The 16,536-nt window shown below is 34.7% G+C and overlaps 2 protein-coding genes across 3 annotated transcripts in view; both read left to right on the plus strand.

Annotated features, from left to right (window-relative positions):
- LOC135786283 (uncharacterized) overlaps positions 1 to 9,376 on the plus strand; it is a 30,735-nt gene extending 21,359 nt beyond the window's left edge. Inside the window, exons 20-59 of the mRNA XM_073814457.1 lie at positions 40 to 140; positions 244 to 310; positions 412 to 566; positions 1,742 to 1,863; positions 1,947 to 2,008; positions 2,174 to 2,274; positions 2,378 to 2,444; positions 2,547 to 2,701; positions 2,787 to 2,908; positions 2,996 to 3,057; positions 3,213 to 3,313; positions 3,416 to 3,482; positions 3,584 to 3,738; positions 3,823 to 3,944; positions 4,032 to 4,093; positions 4,249 to 4,349; positions 4,453 to 4,519; positions 4,621 to 4,775; positions 4,886 to 5,007; positions 5,097 to 5,158; positions 5,324 to 5,424; positions 5,528 to 5,594; positions 5,695 to 5,849; positions 5,935 to 6,056; positions 6,140 to 6,201; positions 6,367 to 6,467; positions 6,570 to 6,636; positions 6,738 to 6,892; positions 6,978 to 7,099; positions 7,188 to 7,249; positions 7,424 to 7,524; positions 7,628 to 7,694; positions 7,796 to 7,950; positions 8,061 to 8,182; positions 8,271 to 8,332; positions 8,489 to 8,589; positions 8,693 to 8,759; positions 8,861 to 9,015; positions 9,101 to 9,222; positions 9,311 to 9,376. Coding sequence (XP_073670558.1) covers positions 40 to 140; positions 244 to 310; positions 412 to 566; positions 1,742 to 1,863; positions 1,947 to 2,008; positions 2,174 to 2,274; positions 2,378 to 2,444; positions 2,547 to 2,701; positions 2,787 to 2,908; positions 2,996 to 3,057; positions 3,213 to 3,313; positions 3,416 to 3,482; positions 3,584 to 3,738; positions 3,823 to 3,944; positions 4,032 to 4,093; positions 4,249 to 4,349; positions 4,453 to 4,519; positions 4,621 to 4,775; positions 4,886 to 5,007; positions 5,097 to 5,158; positions 5,324 to 5,424; positions 5,528 to 5,594; positions 5,695 to 5,849; positions 5,935 to 6,056; positions 6,140 to 6,201; positions 6,367 to 6,467; positions 6,570 to 6,636; positions 6,738 to 6,892; positions 6,978 to 7,099; positions 7,188 to 7,249; positions 7,424 to 7,524; positions 7,628 to 7,694; positions 7,796 to 7,950; positions 8,061 to 8,182; positions 8,271 to 8,332; positions 8,489 to 8,589; positions 8,693 to 8,759; positions 8,861 to 9,015; positions 9,101 to 9,222; positions 9,311 to 9,376 — 4,060 coding nt within the window. The remainder of the gene's footprint in view (positions 1 to 39; positions 141 to 243; positions 311 to 411; positions 567 to 1,741; positions 1,864 to 1,946; positions 2,009 to 2,173; positions 2,275 to 2,377; positions 2,445 to 2,546; positions 2,702 to 2,786; positions 2,909 to 2,995; positions 3,058 to 3,212; positions 3,314 to 3,415; positions 3,483 to 3,583; positions 3,739 to 3,822; positions 3,945 to 4,031; positions 4,094 to 4,248; positions 4,350 to 4,452; positions 4,520 to 4,620; positions 4,776 to 4,885; positions 5,008 to 5,096; positions 5,159 to 5,323; positions 5,425 to 5,527; positions 5,595 to 5,694; positions 5,850 to 5,934; positions 6,057 to 6,139; positions 6,202 to 6,366; positions 6,468 to 6,569; positions 6,637 to 6,737; positions 6,893 to 6,977; positions 7,100 to 7,187; positions 7,250 to 7,423; positions 7,525 to 7,627; positions 7,695 to 7,795; positions 7,951 to 8,060; positions 8,183 to 8,270; positions 8,333 to 8,488; positions 8,590 to 8,692; positions 8,760 to 8,860; positions 9,016 to 9,100; positions 9,223 to 9,310) is intronic.
- A 151-nt stretch (positions 9,377 to 9,527) lies between these two features.
- Positions 9,528 to 15,804, plus strand: LOC135746776 (uncharacterized). 2 transcript variants are annotated; one of them, XM_065265471.1, is made up of 26 exons: positions 9,528 to 9,630; positions 9,734 to 9,800; positions 9,901 to 10,055; positions 10,140 to 10,261; positions 10,349 to 10,410; positions 10,585 to 10,685; positions 10,789 to 10,855; positions 10,958 to 11,112; positions 11,223 to 11,344; positions 11,433 to 11,494; positions 11,651 to 11,751; positions 11,855 to 11,921; positions 12,023 to 12,177; positions 12,288 to 12,409; positions 12,492 to 12,553; positions 12,668 to 12,768; positions 12,886 to 12,937; positions 13,021 to 13,199; positions 13,427 to 13,548; positions 13,662 to 13,720; positions 13,870 to 13,998; positions 14,087 to 14,265; positions 14,492 to 14,613; positions 14,704 to 14,765; positions 14,911 to 15,160; positions 15,268 to 15,804. In XM_065265471.1, the coding sequence occupies exons 1-26, from the start codon at positions 9,555 to 9,557 to the stop codon at positions 15,358 to 15,360; spliced, it is 2,844 nt and encodes a 947-aa protein (XP_065121543.1). In that variant the 5' UTR covers positions 9,528 to 9,554; the 3' UTR covers positions 15,361 to 15,804. The 2 variants fall into 2 exon arrangements, with proteins under 2 accessions (XP_065121543.1, XP_073670644.1); XM_073814543.1 differs by lacking the exons at positions 10,958 to 11,112; positions 11,223 to 11,344; positions 11,433 to 11,494; positions 11,651 to 11,751; positions 11,855 to 11,921 and having other exon boundaries at positions 15,268 to 15,802.
- The last annotated feature ends 732 nt before the right edge of the window (positions 15,805 to 16,536 follow it).

Here is a 16,536-nt window from a genome sequence, read left to right on the forward strand (position 1 = left end):
TTAAGTTTTTTACAAATATGTTGTCTGATTTTCTTACAGGAGCACACCAGATCAAATTAATGGCATGATGGTTTACACCTTCCAAGATGGAGATGCGATACAACCAGTTAGCTTCCTGGATCTGCTTCGCTTACCGATAGGTACACCTATTTTCAACAGCCTCATATATTTTAATTCTTAAAAATCTTGGAAGTGAGGAAACTTTTAAATTACAATAATTTTTATTATATTATTTCCATCTAGGATCAACAACTACCACTGTGTCTCCTCTGACATCAAGCAAATTCCCATTGACGTCTCAGAAACCACTGTAAGTGTTAGTTATTAGTATTAGAAATAACAATTAGACATGTAGTCATTTTTTAATACCAAGCCCTGAACTGTATTAAACGAAAATTGTGCCCTTTGCAGATCTGGTTCAGCAGTGGTGACAAGCAAACTGGTGTTCAACTCCTCATCTCCAGTCCCCAGTGAAGCTCTGGTGCTCAGTGCTATCCAAACCCTCAGAGATTCCAGAGAGTCACAACTTGGTGAATCTGTGAAGGTGGCGAATGTCACTTATGAAAGTAAGTGTCATCATTTTTATGGATAGGCTTTTTTCTACATGGTATAAAAGTGTGAATCAGTGATGAATATTAAAATTTGGCACAATCTAAAACAAATATATCTTTCCAAACAGAATTCTCAGACACCTCCTATGCACTCATCATTATATTTACTTTGAGTAACATCAGCATCCCAGAAGACCCTAATCTAAAAAACAACACTTACAATCAAGTGCAAAATACTGTCAATACTGCGGTAAGCATTAGCAATTGCTCCCTTTAAAGAGTTGGGTTCAATAAAAACCTTCACAGGAATTGAAGAATATTGATTTTTCCTAACAGCTGAACACTCTTCTGAATGGGCCTACCTCTCCAGTTTTTGAACCCACGTCCTCTGACTTCACGTAAGATGAAATTTGAGTTCTCTATCTCTAAATTATATAGATTAATTTTATTAATTGCATGTAAGAAAAAAATTTTGGCCAATGAAACATACCAGCTGATGAAGTACGTTTGCATAAAAAACTGGTTTCAGAGTTAAAAAATAAAGTTTTTTTTACAAATATGTTGACTACTTTTTTACAGGAGCACACCAGATCAAATTAATGGCCTGATGGTTTATACCTTCCAAGATGGAGATGCGATACAACCAGTTAGCTTCCTAGATCTACTTCGTTTACCAATAGGTACGCCTATTTTCAACAGCCTCATATATTTTAATTCTTAAAAATCTTGGAAGTGAAGAAACTTTTGTATCACGATAATTTTAATCACTTTCTTTCCTTTTAGGATCAACAACTACAACGTTTTCTCCAATGACATCCAGTAAATTCCCATTGACTTCTCAAAAACCACTGTAAGTGTTAATTATTAGTATTAGAAATAACAATAAGTTATGTAGTCATTTTTATTACCAAGCCCTGAACTGTATTAAGCGAAAATTGTGCCCTTTGCAGATCTGGTTCAGCAGTGGTGACAAGCAAACTGGTGTTCAACTCCTCATCTCCAGTCCCCAGTGAAGCTCTGGTGCTCAGTGCTATCCAAACCCTCAGAGATTCAAGAGAGTCACAACTTGGTGAATTCGTGAAGGTGGCGAATATCACTTATGAAAGTAAGTAACATCATTATTGGAGAAAGGCTATTTCTACATTGTATAAAAGTGTGGCACAATCAAAAATAAATATTTTTCCAAACAGAAATCTCAGACACCTCCTATGCAGTCATCATTATATTTACTCTGAGTAACATCAGCATCCCAGAAGACCCTAATCTAAAAAACAACACTTACAGTCAAGTGCAAAATACTGTCAATACTGCGGTAAGCATTCACAATTTTCCTGTTAAAGAGTTGGATTAAATAAAATGTTTCCTGGTATTAATTAATGTTTTTTTCCCTAACAGCTGAACACTCTTCTGAATGGGCCTAATTCTACAGTTTTTGAACCCACATCCTCTGACTTCACGTAAGATGAAATTTGAGTTCTATCTTTAAACTACATGGATTAATTTGATTAATTCCATGCAAGAAAACATTTTAGGACATTAAAACATGCCAACTGATAAAGTACATTTGCATAAAAAAAAATGGTTTTACAATTAAAAAATAAAGTTGACTGCTTTTCTTACAGGAGCACACCAGATCAAATTAATGGCATGATGGTTTACACCTTCCAAGATGGAGATGCGATACAACCAGTTAGCTTCCTAGATCTACTTCGTTTACCAATAGGTACGCCTATTTTCAACAGCCTCATATATTTTAATTCTTAAAAATCTTGGAAGTAAAGAAACTTTTGTATCACAATAATTTTAATCACTTTCTTTCCTTCTAGGATCAACAACTACAACTGTGTCTCCTCTGACATCCAGCAAATTCCCATTGACGTCTCAGAAACCACTGTAAGTGTTAGTTATTAGTATTAGAAATAACAATTTGTCATGTAGTCATTTTTTTTATACCAAGCCCTTAACTGTATTAAACGAAAATTGTGCCCTTTGCAGATTTGGTTCAGCAGTGGTGACAAGCAAACTGGTGTTCAACTCCTCATCTCCAGTCCCCAGTGAAGCTCTGGTGCTCAGTGCTATCCAAACCCTCAGAGATTCCAGAGAGTCACAACTTGGTGAATCCGTGAAGGTGGCGAATGTCACTTATGAAAGTAAGTGAGATCATCTTTTGAGAAAGGCTATTTCTACATGGTATAAAAGTGTGGCACAATCAAAAACAAATATTTTTCCAAACAGAAATCTCAGACACCTCCTATGCAGTCATCATTATATTTACTCTGAGTAACATCAGCATCCCAGAAGACCCTAATCTAAAAAACAACACTTACAATCAAGTGCAAAATACTGTCAATACTGCGGTAAGCATTCACAATTTTTCCTGTTAAAGTGTCGGATTAAATCAAAGCGTTTCCTAGCATTAATAAATTTTTGATTTTCCCTAACAGCTGAACACTCTTCTGAATGGGCCTAATTCTACCGTTTTTGAACCCACGTTCTCTGACTTCACGTAAGATTAAATTTTTATTATTTTATTAATTGCATGCAAGAAAACATTTTAAGACATTAAAACATTCCAACTGATAAAGTATGTTTGCATAACAAACTGGTTTCACAGTTAAAAAAGTACGTTTTTTACAAATATGTTGATTACTTTTCTTACAGGAGCACACCAGATCAAATTAATGGCCTGATGGTTTACACCTTCCAAGATGGAGATGCGATACAACCAGTTAGCTTCCTAGATCTGCTTCGTTTACCAATAGGTACGCCTATTTTCAACAGCCTTATATATATTAATTCTTAAAAATCTTCGAAGTGAAGAAACTTTTGTGTCACAATAATTTTAATCACTTTCTTTCCTTTAGGATCAACAACTACAACTGTATCTTCTCTGACATCAAGTAAATTCCCATTGACGTCTCAGAATCCACTGTAAGTGTTAATTATTAGTATTAGAAATAACAATAAGTCATGGTGTCATTTTTTAATACCAAGCCCTGAACTGTATTAAACGAAAATTGTGCCCTTTGCAGATCTGGATCAGCAGTGGTGACAAGCAAACTGGTGTTCAACTTCTCATCTCCAGTCCCCAGTGAAACTCTGGTGCTCAGTGCTATCCAAACCCTCAGAGATTCCAGAGAGTCACAACTTGGTGAATTCGTGAAGGTGGCGAATATCACTTATGAAAGTAAGTGAGATCATGTTTTGAGAAAGGCTATTTCTACATGGTATAAAAGTGTGGCACAATAAAAATAAATATTTTTCCAAACAGAAATCTCAGACACCTCCTATGCAGTCATCATTATATTTACTCTGAGTAACATCAGCATCCCAGAAGACCCTAATCTAAAAAACAACACTTTCAATCAAGTGCAAAATACTGTCAATACTGCGGTAAGCATTCACAATTTTTCCTGTTAAAGTGTCGGATTAAATCAAAGCGTTTCCTAGCATTAATAAATGGTTTGATTTCCCTTACAGCTGAACACTCTTCTGAATGGGCCTAATTCTACCGTTTTTGAACCCACGTTCTCTGACTTCACGTAAGATTAAATTTTTATTATTTTATTAATTGCATGCAAGAAAACATTTTAAGACATTAAAACATTCCAACTGATAAAGTATGTTTGCATAACAAACTGGTTTCACAGTTAAAAAAGTACGTTTTTTACAAATATGTTGATTACTTTTCTTACAGGAGCACACCAGATCAAATTAATGGCCTGATGGTTTACACCTTCCAAGATGGAGATGCGATACAACCAGTTAGCTTCCTAGATCTGCTTCGTTTACCAATAGGTACGCCTATTTTCAACAACCTCATATATTTTAATTCTTAAAAATCTTGGAAGTGAAGAAACTTTTGTATCACAATAATTTTAATCACTTTCATTTCTTCTAGGATCAACAACTACAACTGTGTCTCCTCTGACATCAAGCAAATTCCCATTGACGTCTCAGAAACCACTGTAAGTGTTAATTATTAGTATTAGAAATAACAAAAAGTCATATAGTCGTTTTTTAATACCAAGCCCTTAACTGTATTAAACGAAAATTGTGCCCTTTGCAGATCTGGATCAGCAGTGGTGACAAGCAAACTGGTGTTCAACTCCTCATCTCCAGTCCCCAGTGAAACTCTGGTGCTCAGTGCTATCCAAACCCTCAGAGATTCAAGAGAGTCACAACTTGGTGAATCCGTGAAGGTGGCGAATGTCACTTATGAAAGTAAGTGACATCATTAATGGAGAAAGGCTATTTCTACATCATATAAAAGTGTGAATCGGTGATAAATATGCAAATTTGGCACAATCAAAAACAAATATTTTTCCAAACAGAAATCTCAGACACCGCCTATGCAGTCATCATTATATTTACTCTGAGTAACATCAGCATCCCAGAAGACCCTAATCTAAAAAACAACACTTACAATCAAGTGCAAAATACTGTCAATACTGCGGTAAGCATTCACAATTTTTCCCGTTAAAGTGTCGGATTAAATCAAAGCGTTTCCTAGCATTAATAAATTGTTTGATTTTTCTCTAACAGCTGAACACTCTTCTGAATGGGCCTAATTCTACAGTTTTTGAACCCACGTCTTCTGACTTCACGTAAGATGAAATTTGAGTTCTATCTTTAAACTACATGGATTAATTTTATTAATTCCATGCAAGAAAACATTTTAGGACATTAAAACATGCCAACTGATAAAGTACATTTGCATAAAAAAACCTGGTTTCACAATTAAAAAATTAAGTTGACTGCTTTTCTTACAGGAGCACACCAGATCAAATTAATGGCCTGATGGTTTACACCTTCCAAGATGGAGATGCGATACAACCAGTTAGCTTCCTAGATCTGCTTCGTTTACCAATAGGTACAAATATTTTTAACAACCTTATATATTTTAATTCTAAAAAATCTTGGAAGTGAAGAAACTTTTGTATCACAATAATTTTAATCATTTTCTTTCCTTTTAGGATCAACAACTACAACCCTGTCTCCTATGACATCCAGCAAATTCCCATTGACGTCTCAGAAACCACTGTAAGTCTTAATTATGAGTATTAGAAATAACAATTTGTCATGTAGTCATTTTTAATACCAAGCCCTTAACTGTATTAAACGAAAATTTTGCCCTTTGCAGATCTGGTTCAGCAGTGGTGACAAGCAAACTGGTGTTCAACTCCTCATCTCCAGTCCCCAGTGAAACTCAGGTGCTCAGTGCTATCCAAACTCTAAGGAACTCAAGAGAGTCACAACTTGGTGAATCTGTGAAGGTGGCGAATGTCACTTATGAAAGTAAGTAACATCATTATTGGAGAAAGGCTATTTCTACATGGTATAAAAGTGTGGCACAATCAAAAACAAATATTTTTCCAAACAGAAATCTCAGACACCTCCTATGCAGTCATCATTATATTTACTCTGAGTAACATCAGCATCCCAGAAGACCCTAATCTAAAAAACAACACTTACAGTCAAGTGCAAAATACTGTCAATACTGCGGTAAGCATTCACAATTTTCCTGTTAAAGAGTTGGATTAAATAAAATGTTTCCTGGTATTAATTAATGTTTTTTTCCCTAACAGCTGAACACTCTTCTGAATGGGCCTAATTCTACAGTTTTTGAACCCACATCCTCTGACTTCACGTAAGATGAAATTTGAGTTCTATCTTTAAACTACATGGATTAATTTGATTAATTCCATGCAAGAAAACATTTTAGGACATTAAAACATGCCAACTGATAAAGTACATTTGCATAAAAAAAAATGGTTTTACAATTAAAAAATAAAGTTGACTGCTTTTCTTACAGGAGCACACCAGATCAAATTAATGGCCTGATGGTTTACACCTTCCAAGATGGAGATGCGATACAACCAGTTAGCTTCCTAGATCTGCTTCGTTTACCAATAGGTACGCCTATTTTCAACAGCCTTATATATATTAATTCTTAAAAATCTTCGAAGTGAAGAAACTTTTGTGTCACAATAATTTTAATCACTTTCTTTCCTTTAGGATCAACAACTACAACTGTGTCTTCTCTGACATCAAGCAAATTCCCATTGACGTCTCAGAAACCACTGTAAGTGTTAATTATTAGTATTAGAAATAACAAAAAGTTATGTAGTCATTTTTTTATACCAAGCCCTTAACTGTATTAAACGAAAATTGTGCACTTTGCAGATCTGGTTCAGCAGTGGTGACAAGCAAACTGGTGTTCAACTCCTCATCTCCAGTCCCCAGTGAAACTCTGGTGCTCAGTGCTATCCAAACCCTCAGAGATTCCAGAGAGTCACAACTTAATGAATCTGTGAAGGTGGCGAATGTCACTTATGAAAGTAAGTGAGATCATCTTTTGATAAAGGCTATTTCTACATGGTATAAAAGTGTGGCACAATCAAAAACAAATATTTTTCCAAACAGAAATCTCAGACACCTCCTATGCAGTCATCATTATATTTACTCTGAGTAACATCAGCATCCCAGAAGACCCTAATCTAAAAAACAACACTTACAGTCAAGTGCAAAATACTGTCAATACTGCGGTAAGCATTCACAATACTTCCTGTTAAAGTGTTGGATTAAATCAAAGCGTTTCCTGACATTGATAAATGGTTTGATTTTCCCTAACAGCTGAACACTCTTCTGAATGGCCCTACCTCTACAGCTTTTGAACCCACGTCCTCTGACTTCACGTAAGATTAAATTTGAGTTCTATCTTTAAATTACATTAATTAATTTTATTAATTCCATGCAAAACGTTTTAGGACATTAAAACATGCCAACTGATAAAGTACAATTACATAGAAAAATCTGGTTTCACAATTAAAAAAAAGTTTTTACAAATATGTTGACTGCTTTTCTTACAGGAGCACACCAGATCAAATTAATGGCCTGATGGTTTACACCTTCCAAGATGGAGATGCGATACAACCAGTTAGCTTCCTAGATCTGCTTCGTTTACCAATAGGTACGCCTATTTTCAACAACCTTATATATTTTAATTCTTAAAAGTCTTGTTAGTGAAGAAACTTTTGTATCACAAATATTTTAATCACTTTCTTTCCTTTTAGGATCAACAACTACAACTGTGTCTTCTCTGACATCAAGTAAATTCCCATTGACGTCTCAGAAACCACTGTAAGTGTTAATTATTAGTATTAGAAATAACAAAAAGTTATGTAGTCATTTTTTTATACCAAGCCCTTAACTGTATTAAACGAAAATTGTGCACTTTGCAGATCTGGTTCAGCAGTGGTGACAAGCAAACTGGTGTTCAACTCCTCATCTCCAGTCCCCAGTGAAACTCTGGTGCTCAGTGCTATCCAAACCCTCAGAGATTCCAGAGAGTCACAACTTGGTGAATCCGTGAAGGTGGCAAATGCCACTTATGAAAGTAAGTGACATCATTATTGGAGAAAGGCTATTTCTACATCATATAAAAGTGTAAATCAGTGATGAATATGAAAATTTGGCATAATCAAAAATAAATATTTTTCAACACAGAAATCTCAGACACCTCATATGCAGTCATCATTACACTTACTCTGAGTAACATCAGCATCCCAGAAGACCCTAATCTAAGAAACAGCACTTACAATCAAGTGCAAAATACTGTCAATACTGCGGTAAGCATTCACAATTTTTCCTGTTAAAGTGTCGGATTAAATCAAAGCGTTTCCTAGCATTAATTAATTGTTTGAATTTCCCTAACAGCTGAACACTCTTCTGAATGGGCCTAATTCTACAGTTTTTGAACCCAAGTCCTCTGACTTCACGTAAGATTAAATTTGAATTATTTTGCTAATTGCATGCAAGAAAACATTTTAGGCCAATGAAACATACCAACTGATGAAGTACGTTTGCTTAAAAAACTGGTTTCACCGTTAAAGAAATAAAGTTTTTTACAAATTTGTTGAATGCTTTTCTTACAGGAGCACACCAGATCAAATTAATGGCATGATGGTTTACAACTTCCAAGATGGAGATGCGATACAACCAGTTAGCTTCCTAGATCTGCTTCGTTTACCAATAGGTACAAATATTTTTAACAACCTTATATATTTTAATTCTTAAAAGTCTTGTTAGTGAAGAAACTTTTGTATCACAAATATTTTAATCACTTTCTTTCCTTTTAGGATCAACAACTACAACTGTGTCTTCTCTGACATCAAGTAAATTCCCACTGACGTCTCAGAAACCACTGTAAGTGTTAATTATTAGTATTAGAAATAACAAAAAGTTATGTAGTCATTTTTTTATACCAAGCCCTTAACTGTATTAAACGAAAATTGTGCCCTTTGCAGATCTGGTTCAGCAGTGGTGACAAGCAAACTGGTGTTCAACTCCTCATCTCCAGTCCCCAGTGAAACTCAGGTGCTCAGTGCTATCCAAACCCTCAGAGATTCCAGAGAGTCACAACTTAATGAATCTGTGAAGGTGGCGAATGTCACTTATGAAAGTAAGTGAGATCATGTTTTGAGAAAGGCTATTTCTACATAGTATAAAAGTGTGGCACAATCAAAAACAAATATTTTTCCAAACAGAAATCTCAGACACCTCCTATGCAGTCATCATTATATTTACTCTGAGTAACATCAGCATCCCAGAAGACCCTAATCTAAGAAACAGCACTTACAATCAAGTGCAAAATACTGTCAATACTGCGGTAAGCATTCACAATACTTCCTGTTAAAGTGTCGGATTAAATCAAAGCGTTTCCTAGCATTAATAAATTGTTTGATTTTCCCTAACAGCTGAACACTCTTCTGAATGGGCCTAATTCTACAGTTATTGAACCCACGTCCTCTGACTTCACGTAAGATTACATTTGAATTATTTTGCTAATTGCATGCAAGAAAACAGTTTAGGCCAATGAAACATACCAACTGATGAAGTACGTTTGCATAAAAAAACTGGTTTCACAGTTAAAGAAATAAAGTTTTTTACAAATATGTTGAATGCTTTTCTTACAGGAGCACACCAGATCAAATTAATGGCATGATGATTTACACCTTCCAAGATGGAGATGCAATACAACCAGTTAGCTTCCTAGATCTGCTTCGTTTACCAATAGGTACAAATATTTTTAACAACCTTATATATTTTAATTCTAAAAAATCTTGGAAGTGAAGAAACTTTTGTATCACAATAATTTTAATCATTTTCTTTCCTTTTAGGATCAACAACTACAACCCTGTCTCCTATGACATCCAGCAAATTCCCATTGACGTCTCAGAAACCACTGTAAGTGTTAATTATGAGTATTAGAAATAACAATTTGTCATGTAGTCATTTTTAATACCAAGCCCTTAACTGTATTAAACGAAAATTGTGCCCTTTGCAGATCTGGTTCAGCAGTGGTGACAAGCAAACTGGTGTTCAACTCCTCATCTCCAGTCCCCAGTGAAACTCAGGTGCTCAGTGCTATCCAAACTCTAAGGAACTCAAGAGAGTCACAACTTGGTGAATCTGTGAAGGTGGCGAATGTCACTTATGAAAGTAAGTAACATCATTATTGGAGAAAGGCTATTTCTACATGGTATAAAAGTGTGGCACAATCAAAAATACATATTTTTCCACCAGAAATCTCAGACACCTCCTATGCAGTCATCTTTATATTTACTCTGAGTAACATCAGCATCCCAGAAGACCCTAATCTGAAAAACAACACTTACAATCAAGTGCAAAATACTGTCAATACTGGGGTAAGCATTCACAATTTTCCTGTTAAAGAGTTGGATTAAATCAAAGCGTTTCCTGGCATTAATTAATTGTTTGATTTTCCCTAACAGCTGAACACTCTTCTGAATGGGCCTAATTCTACAGCTTTTGAACCCACGTCCTCTGACTTCACGTAAGATTAAATTTGAGTTCTATCTTTAAATTACATTAATTAATTTTATTAATTCCATGCAAAACGTTTTAGGACATTAAAACATGCCAACTGATAAAGTACAATTACATAGAAAAATCTGGTTTCACAATTAAAAAAAAGTTTTTACAAATATGTTGACTGCTTTTCTTACAGGAGCACACCAGATCAAATTAATGGCCTGATGGTTTACACCTTCCAAGATGGAGATGCGATACAACCAGTTAGCTTCCTAGATCTGCTTCGTTTACCAATAGGTACGCCTATTTTCAACAACCTTATATATTTTAATTCTTAAAAGTCTTGTTAATGAGGAATCTTTTGGATCACAAATATTTTAATCACTTTCTTTCCTTTTAGGATCAACAACTACAACTGTGTCTACTTTGACATCAAGTAAATTCCCATTGACGTCTCAGAAACCACTGTAAGTGTTAATAATTAGTATTAGAAATAACAATAAGTCATGGTGTCATTTTTTAATACCAAGCCCTGAACTGTATTAAATGAAAATTGTGCCCTTTTGCAGATCTGGATCAGCAGTGGTGACAAGCAAACTGGTGTTCAACTCCTCATCTCCAGTCCCCAGTGAAACTCTGGTGCTCAGTGCTATCCAAACCCTCAGAGATTCAAGAGAGTCACAACTTAGTGTTTCCGTGAAGGTGGCGAATGTCACTTATGAAAGTAAGTGACATCATTAATGGAGAAAGGCTATTTCTACATCATATAAAAGTGTTAATCGGTGATAAATATGCAAATTTGGCACAATCAAAAACAAATATTTTTCCAAACAGAAATCTCAGACACCGCCTATGCAGTCATCATTATATTTACTCTGAGTAACATCAGCATCCCAGAAGACCCTAATCTAAGAAACAGCACTTACAATCAAGTGCAAAATACTGTCAATACTGCGGTAAGCATTCACAATTTTTCCTGTTAAAGTGTCGGATTAAATCAAAGCGTTTCCTAGCATTAATAAATTGTTTGATTTTCCCTAACAGCTGAACACTCTTCTGAATGGGCCTAATTCTACAGTTATTGAACCCACGTCCTCTGACTTCACGTAAGATTAAATTTGAATTATTTTGCTAATTGCATGCAAGAAAACAGTTTAGGCCAATGAAACATACCAACTGATGAAGTACGTTTGCATAAAAAACTGGTTTCACAGTTAAAGAAATAAAGTTTTTTACAAATATGTTGAATGCTTTTCTTACAGGAGCACACCAGATCAAATTAATGGCCTGATGGTTTACAACTTCCAAGATGGAGATGCGATACAACCAGTTAGCTTCCTAGATCTGCTTCGTTTACCAATAGGTACAAATATTTTTAACAACCTTATATATTTTAATTCTTAAAAGTCTTGTTAGTGAAGAAACTTTTGTATCACAATAATTTTAATCACTTTCTTTCCTTTTAGGATCAACAACTACAACTGTGTCTTCTCTGACATCAAGTAAATTCCCATTGACGTCTCAGAAACCACTGTAAGTGTTAATTATTAGTATTAGAAATAACAAAAAGTTATGTAGTCGTTTTTTAATACCAAGCCCTTAACTGTATTAAATGAAAATTGTGCCCTTTGCAGATCTGGATCAGCAGTGGTGACAAGCAAACTGGTGTTCAACTCCTCATCTCCAGTCCCCAGTGAAACTCAGGTGCTCAGTGCTATCCAAACTCTAAGGAACTCAAGAGAGTCACAACTTGGTGAATCTGTGAAGGTGGCAAATGTCACTTATGAAAGTAAGTGACATCATTATTGGAGAAAGGCTATTTCTACATCATATAAAAGTGTGAATCAGTGATGAATATGAAAATTTGGCACAATCAAAAATAAATATTTTTCAACACAGAAATCTCAGACACCTCATATGCAGTCATCATTATATTTACTCTGAGTAACATCAGCATCCCAGAAGACCCTGAGCTCAAAAACAGCACTTTCAATCAAGTGAAAAATATTGTCAATAATGCGGTAAGCATTCATAAAGAGTTGGATCCAATAAAACAATAAAATCGTTCCCTGACATTGATAAATGGTTTGATTTCCCTAACAGCTGAACACTCTTCTGAATGGGCCTAGCTCTCCAGTTTTTGAACCCACGTCCTCTGACTTCACGTAAGATGAAATTGAATTCTTTTGCATCTGATAAAGTAACAAATATTTTTGCCTAAAACTTTCACACCCAAAAAATAAAGCTCTTTACAAATATCTTCTCTCCATTTCTTACAGGAGCAAATTAGACCAAATTAATGGCACCGTAGATTACACCTTCCAAGATGGAGATGTGATAAAACCAGTTAGCTTCCTAGATCTGCTTAATTTACCAATAGGTAAATCTATATTCATAAATCTCCATCTTTTCATGTTTAAGCTTCTTGGTTCACAAACACCCAATACTGTAACTGAAAACATGATTCTCATCCATTAATCATTGTATTATGTTGCAGATCTAACAACAACCAAGACTCCAACAACAACCACAACACAACCACCGACTGTGTAAGATGAATTATTCAGTTTAGCTAAAACATTATTTTCTTCAATTTCTGTCTCTTCATTATTGTTATTCAACATCTTTGCAGGCTTGGAAAGGTGGTCATTTACATTGAACTGGTGTTTATCACATTTGGTCAAGTTCCAAGTGAGGAGAGTGTACTACAAATAGTTCACAGTTTTCTAGACACAGGTCTGAGAATCGTCCAGTCAGTCCCAACACAAAACCTGAGTGATCCTGTGAGCTTTGTGAATATCACCTATCATAGTGAGTTCTTTTTAGACACCACTCTTTTGTGAGGTTTTACCCTGTTTGTTGCAATCTAACAATTAAATGCAAATGGTTTAGGTAAACCATGCAGACACGAATCATGTAGATCTTTAGTAAGCTCTTGGCTCCTTTTAAAGAAAAACATTATTCCTATAAGGAATTGAAAAGTGAACATGTAAACTACACAGTATAACATTTTAATGTTGTTGTGTTTATGTTTTAAGAATTGGCTGATAACAAATATTCCATCAACTTTGGATTTGAAATCAAAGATGTACTTATGTTTGAAAACCCTGATCTCAGAAATGACACCTTCCCATCAATTCAAGACAAAATAAATGGATTGGTAAGTATGGACACTGTTGCACTGATCATTTCCTGCATGCCCCGCAATTGAAATTAGGCATGTTCAAATGACATTAAACTCAACAAAATAATAAACAAATTGCTTTATTTCAGCTGAACAAGATCCTAAGTGACCCCTCGGGTGTATTTAATTTCAAGGCAACCAATTTTACGTAAGTTTGCAAAGTGTGTTTGATTTTAAGAAATCTGCTTTAGTGTGTAGAGTTTGAAATGTGAATCGTTGGCTTGTGATGGAAGGGATGGGGTAAATCCTGTTAAGATATTAACTTTCTTTTCTTATATATTTTTAATCTCTAAACAGGGGTAACTCCACGGCGATTCGTGCCGATGTACAGTATGTTTTCAACCAAAGTGACATCCATACACCCAGCCTCTTTGTTCAAGAACTCCTCAAAATTAATGGAGTTACCTCAACACCAGCACCGACTGTGTAAGATCACATTTTCAAGTCCACTTTGTTAAAAGTTAGTTGTTTTCATTTTCAGTCTCTACATTAATGTTATTTGCCATCTTTGTAGGCTTGGGAAAGTGATCATTTTCATTAAACTGGTGTTCATCACACGTGGTCCGGCTCCAAGTGAGGAGAGTGTACTACAGATAGCGAACAGTCTTCTAGACGTACATCTGAGAACCGTCCGATCAGTCCCAACACAAACCCTGAATGATCCTGTTAGCATTGTGAATATCACCTATGAGAGTGAGTTTTTGTTTTCCTTTCTTGAGTGTTGTTATATAACAATTAAATGCAAATGGTTTATGTGAACCATGCAGACAAGAATCATGTAGATCAAAAGCTTTTGACTTACGTAAAAAGAAATTTAAAACAACACTATAAATCAGTAACCTCCTCCTATAATGAACTTGATAAGTGAGCATGTAAGACCACCCACTATAACATTTTTTGTTGTTGTTTATGTTTTAAGAATTGGCTGATAACCAATATTCCATCAACTTTGGATTTGCAATCAACGATGTCAACATGTCAGAGAAAATTGAATTCAGAAATGAAACCTACAAAATAGTTCAAGATAAAATAAATGAATTGGTAAGTATGGACACTTTGATGCACTGTTTGCCACGCAAAACTCATTAAATTCATCAAATTAATAAACAAACTGCTTTATTTATATTTCAGCTGAACAAGATCCTAAATGACCCCACAGCTGCTATATTTAAGTTCAACCCAGCCATGTTTACGTAAGTGCCGAATATTACTGTTTACCTTGTATTAAGCATAATTGTCATTTGATTTTAATAAATCTGCTAAAGTGGTTAGGGTTTAAATGATTCAATGTAAATTTACATTCATTTCTCAAATTTTTATTTAACTTAATTTACACAGGGGTAACTCCACTGTGATTCGTGCTGATGTGCAGTATATTTTCAACGAATCTGACATTGGTAAACCCAGCATCTTTGTTGAAGCACTTCTCAAAGTTAATGGAGTTATTACCACAGCTGCACCTGCCAGAACCACCTCTATGGTGGTAAACACTACTGGGGCAAACAATAGCAGTGCAGCATGGGTTGTGGCTATAATTGTTCCCTGTGCTATAGCCATCATGCTTGTACCTTGCTGGATTCTCCTTTGTGTAAGTATCACAATGACAGAGTATAAAGTATTTGCATTAGTCATAGGTCAAGTGAAGTGTTTTAAAATCCAATCTAAGACATTGACACTTGCTCTTCCTGTTTTTAGTGTTTGCTCTGTGGTTGCTGTACACGAATAAGACGACGTTGGCACAGGAGGCAGTCATACAACATACAGTACACAACTCACAATCTCTTCTAGAGGGTTCACAAATATTCAGTGAGAAAGAACAAGACTGAGCACCACTAACTACATAAAAAATCAATTCATTTTACTAAAATTTAAATGAATTTTTTTTTTTAAATATATTACATATGTTGAAAATTATTTATTTTATGTGACTGTATTGCTGGACATACAGGATCTGTCTAAAAATGAAAATAATAGAAAATGACACAAATGTTTAGTTTTTTTTCTGTAGTATATAATGGATTAATATTTATTTGTATTTATTTATGAATGTATTCAGTCAACAGCATGTCAAATTATTTTCTAAAAAAATATATATATTTGTAGTTTTAAAACATTTTATTCAAATTGTACAATGTTCAAATTTATTTTTTGTAACTTCAGGCACTTTAACATCTGTTCTAAACTGACATTATATGTTAAACTGTATAAACTTTAATAAAAAAAATTAGCAATGTAAAAGATTGTGTTTGCATTACTTTGTTTACTTTTTAAGCTTAATGTACAGCTTGACTTTCATATGGGTGTCAGCTTTCTTCAATTTGCCCAAAAGTGTTCACCCAAAAATAAAATTTACTCTTTTTTTGGGTCTGTGCTTAAGCACCATTTAAAGTCCACATGAAATCAAAATTGGCCCTACTTTGTTGGCAAATTACTAGTTTGTTAAAAAATTCATCTATGTAAATCAATCCACAATAAAAAATATTTTTCTTTGTTAAATTTCAAAACTAGGCTACTCAAAAAGGATCATACCTTCTCTGATAACATCAGTTTGACAGCTTTCACAGATCATCCGTAATCCCTCTGCAAGTGCTATTTCAAAATGAAACATAGACTTTTTTTAGATCCAATCAATTCAAAGATCAAGAAATCGGAGTTAGCTTTTTACAGACTACTAAAAACTACTGAAACTGCAGGTACCAAAACGAGAATTTGCATTGCTATAAAGCTTTTGTGACCAAAGGTTGTTAAGGTCATTCAAACAAAAGATAAATTAAATGCATTACATTTTAAGCTCTTACAACAACAGTGGACTTGGTCACAATTTACTCTACCCGTGCATTCATTTGTATTACGGTAATTGTTAAGATGTGTTACAGACTTGGGCCAGCTGACCAACCAGAATAGCGTAATAATTAATAATAGATAATAATGTGGTTATCTTTAAAATAACAATTCACGTCCCAA

Source organism: Paramisgurnus dabryanus, chromosome 4 (assembly GCF_030506205.2).
Source record: "Paramisgurnus dabryanus chromosome 4, PD_genome_1.1, whole genome shotgun sequence".
NCBI lineage: Eukaryota > Metazoa > Chordata > Actinopteri > Cypriniformes > Cobitidae > Paramisgurnus > Paramisgurnus dabryanus.

Coding starts and splice junctions, on each gene's coding strand:
- LOC135746776 (XM_065265471.1), top strand. CDS start 9,555: ATGATGATTTACACCTTCCAAGATGGAGATGCAATACAACCAGTTAGC. Junction 10,686..10,788: donor TCTGCTTCGTTTACCAATAG/GTACGCCTATTT, acceptor CTTTCCTTTTAG/GATCAACAACTACAACTGTG. Junction 11,495..11,650: donor CCCACGTCCTCTGACTTCAC/GTAAGATTAAAT, acceptor CTTTTCTTACAG/GAGCACACCAGATCAAATTA.